The following is a 3,596-nucleotide window of genomic DNA, read 5'->3' as shown; positions in this document are numbered from 1 at the left end:
AATCTCTAAAAAGTAAGAAATATATGATATTGTGGGCCATCAACATTCAGACTGACAGAGTAAATAAAGCTAGAATGCCTGATTTGGTAGTAACTGATAAAAAGAATACAAAGTGCCAGGTAATTGACTTTATACTACCAAATGTTGAGAACATTAATATGAGAAGAATAGGAAAATAGTAAAGTACCAGGACCTAGCTAATGAACCATAGAGTCTATGGAAATTGCGGATAGAATGCATCCCAGTAGTTATATGTGCATTGGAAACTATCGCAATGGTCTGAACAGATGGATAGAGGAAATAGGTATAAAATCAAGACCTCCAGAAAACAGTGTTGTTAAGAACAGCTAGGATACTAAGGAAGGTTTTTGGCATCTAAGAGTACTTTCTGTAGCCCGATGTCAGGATTTTCCTTTTGCAATAGTCTCACCTGTTGAGTGTAAAGGAAAAAAATAATGAACTAACCAAATTAGGCAGACAAACAGGAAAACATATTGTTACTATCATTACTTTATTTACCTTACTTCTTGGTAGAACTGAAGTGGTTAGCGAGCTACCGGTAAGCCTAGATATCTGCAAGCTTTCAATAATCTTTTAAATGATACTCTGTTCCTAATTGGTAAACATTTTATGAATGTTTGCAGGAGATTCCATTCCAATCTTCTTCAACTATTTGTCCCTATCTCTAATATGCCCTCATGCTCCATTTACTGCTGTTACAACGTTTACAGTTTCCATATTCCAAATTCTCGCAAACTCAAATTTTAAGGGAGTGCATATTTTTGTCCGGCTGAGAAAACAGTAAGCAACGTTTTGAAGCATAAAAGTTAAATTTCATCGATGCAGAAAGATTATTCGCCGGAGTAAGGACCAATACATTCAATACATTTTTGCCAACGAGTTACAATTTTGTTGATTCCGGTAAAATTAACATATAAGGTTCAGTAACTGATGAACTCTTTGAACGCACTTTCAGCATCGGTTTGATTTTTGAACTCCTTCTCTAGCAGGAAACCATCAAGGTGCTTGAAAGAGTGAAAGTCGGTTGGAGAAAGGTTTGGGGAATAAGCTGGGTGGGGAGGAGCATCTTAGACAAGTTCCCTCAACTCCTGGAGCGTCATTCTTGAAACGGGTGGTCGAGCATTGTCATGAACATCAATTGGCCCTCTAGTGTGGACGGAGGAGTAGCAGCATTTCGTTCATTTCGGAAATTTCATGGGAATATGCTTCTTCTGTAATGGTTTTACCCAAGGTTTAAGAAGTTATAGTGGGTGGGTCTAGCAGTACACCACCTAACAGTCAGCATAATCTTCTCTTTAAAGAGCTCAAGTTTAGCGAAGGATCTCAGTGCTTCATTTTCGTCGAACCACTGTGAAGACCGTTTTTCACTATTGCACAATATCCACTTTTCATCGCAAGTTACTATACGGTCGTGAAATGGATCGGTCTGCTTTATATCTGTGCATTTTCTGATTTTCAATGAAATCGTGTGGCAATCATTTGGCCAGATTGTTTTAATTTCCCGATCGCATACAAATGGTTGCAGGCAGATTTCTGGCTAATTTGAAGTTACTTTACCAGTTCTCGAGTGGGTTTACGTGGATCCTTCTCAATGGCGGTCTTTAATTGACCGTCATCGAAGACAGATAGGCGTCCACTACGCTCAGCATCGCCAACATTCAGGTCTCCACTGTGAAATCGTTTAAACCATTTTCGAGCTGGCCACTCACTGTTCATTTCCTCACCAAACGTTTCAACTCCTTTACCTACTTTTTTGAAGTTGTATAGCAAAATTGCTCGAATATCGCGACTTAACAGGTCTATTCCAGATGAAAGTAACAACGGTGAAAAAAAATATCAATGTTAATTTATTGATGCATTTCGGCAAGTCCATGTATATATTATCAGACAATTTCAAAACATTTTTTTCTTCTAATCCAAACTGCAAAACCCGGTACAAATTTGTCATGGTTCACAAACTGAACCTGATAGTTGTTCCTCTTCTTTCTTCACAATTCAAACAGACATGATGGATCAATCACTAAGTAAATTCGCTTTTACCTGCCTAATTTTAGATATTTCTTATCATTTTCTATCGTCTTATCCGTTCGAATTGGAAAATCCTATAAAATCTTGCATTTTCCCAACTCAAGTTCTCTTTCTATCCGTTGAATATATCAAGTACTTTCAGCTTCAGCCTGTAATCACCCATTTCAGACAACGTATTCAGAGCAAAAGTTTCTAAAGTACGTTTTTTATAATCTCATTGAGCCAACTTCGATCATTCTGTGAGAATGTATGCCATTGCTTCATCCCAAATTCTGCATACACTGCATTTTACTGACACGTTTCCCCCCACACACACATTTTCTCGTGTTGTTTCTTTTCAAAACCTTTCGCTTGAGTTGCTACAATAAGGATCTTTGTTCCTTCTTTGAAATTACAAATATTTAACATACATTCTCACTGGCTTTACAAAACTGACTAGCAATGGTTTTTCATCAATCTATTTAATATACCCTCTCTCCATATCTATCTATCTATCTATCTATCTATCTACCTACCTACCTATCTATCTCTTCCATTTTCATTCTTGTCCTTTTCTCCTATCCCACATTTGTTCACTTTTTTCTCTATTCATTGCCTTCAATAATTTCTCTGCGCTGTTCTGCAAATATTCCAGTAGGCTTTTTCTTTCCAGATGTACACGCGCTTCCGCAACAGTTAAACTCTCCTCCATTCTGGTTTATTTCTAAGCAGAACCGGTTAATAGGCATTATTATTATTATTGTAGTAGTTGTTGTAGTTGATGTTGTTGGTAGTGTTGTCGATGATGATGTTGATTTTGTTTTTATTGTTGCTTTAATCTACAGAGCGGAGGGATTAAACTTATCTCATCTAATAGATTACAATATGTAAGTCTTATTCTGTGTTCCTCTGTTATTTTCGCATATCTTTTATACAATATATTGCAAAATTATCACATTAAATATATTTAATTAATATTATATTGCAGCTGCTTACAATGCATCTATGAATTTACTTAACAGATCGAATGAATTGCTGTTTGCTACTTTTACATCTAAATTATCAATCTTGTCAATCCTTCATATACGTCCTTTCTAAATACCTTGCACTGGGTAGTTTTGCCTTTTTACATTGTCTTTCTTTACATAATTGCCATAACTTCAAAATATATGCTCACAAACACAAGAGCATATTTCAGATTTGTTACGTTGATGATGTTAAACATATTGTATTTTCATTTTCATTATTTTGATAAATACAATTATATTTCTTATTGCGATTTTGGCTGCCTCTCAACATTTTTACACTAACTGCATTTATATGTTTTGCAATTCCATTCGCACTCTTTTACTCTTCTTAGATTTGCATACAACTATAGCACAAGTTAAAACTGTCAACATGCTCACACTTCGTACAGCGTCGTGGTTATTTTCGATCTCAATTTTTTAACATCTCTAACGATATTATTCTTCTATTTTTCGTATTTCGTCTTGTTTCTTTTTTGCAATTTTCACTTCAATTCGCCTACTGTTGCAATGTTACCTATATATATATATATATATATATAT

The 3,596-nt window shown here is 35.4% G+C and overlaps 1 protein-coding gene across 1 annotated transcript; it reads right to left on the bottom strand.

Annotated features, from left to right (window-relative positions):
- Positions 1–355: 355 nt before the first annotated feature.
- Positions 356–2,740, bottom strand: LOC106873853 (histone-lysine N-methyltransferase SETMAR-like). Its single transcript, XM_014921365.1, has 3 exons — positions 2,626–2,740; positions 1,579–1,820; positions 356–430 (listed from the first exon to the last, which is right to left on the bottom strand). The coding sequence occupies exons 1-3, from the start codon at positions 2,738–2,740 to the stop codon at positions 356–358; spliced, it is 432 nt and encodes a 143-aa protein (XP_014776851.1).
- Between the last annotated feature and the right edge of the window lie 856 nt (positions 2,741–3,596).

This window comes from Octopus bimaculoides, chromosome 1 (genome assembly GCF_001194135.2).
Source record: "Octopus bimaculoides isolate UCB-OBI-ISO-001 chromosome 1, ASM119413v2, whole genome shotgun sequence".
NCBI lineage: Eukaryota > Metazoa > Mollusca > Cephalopoda > Octopoda > Octopodidae > Octopus > Octopus bimaculoides.
The sequence above is the reverse complement of the archived record's forward strand: the minus strand, read 5'-3'. Positions and strand labels throughout refer to the sequence as shown.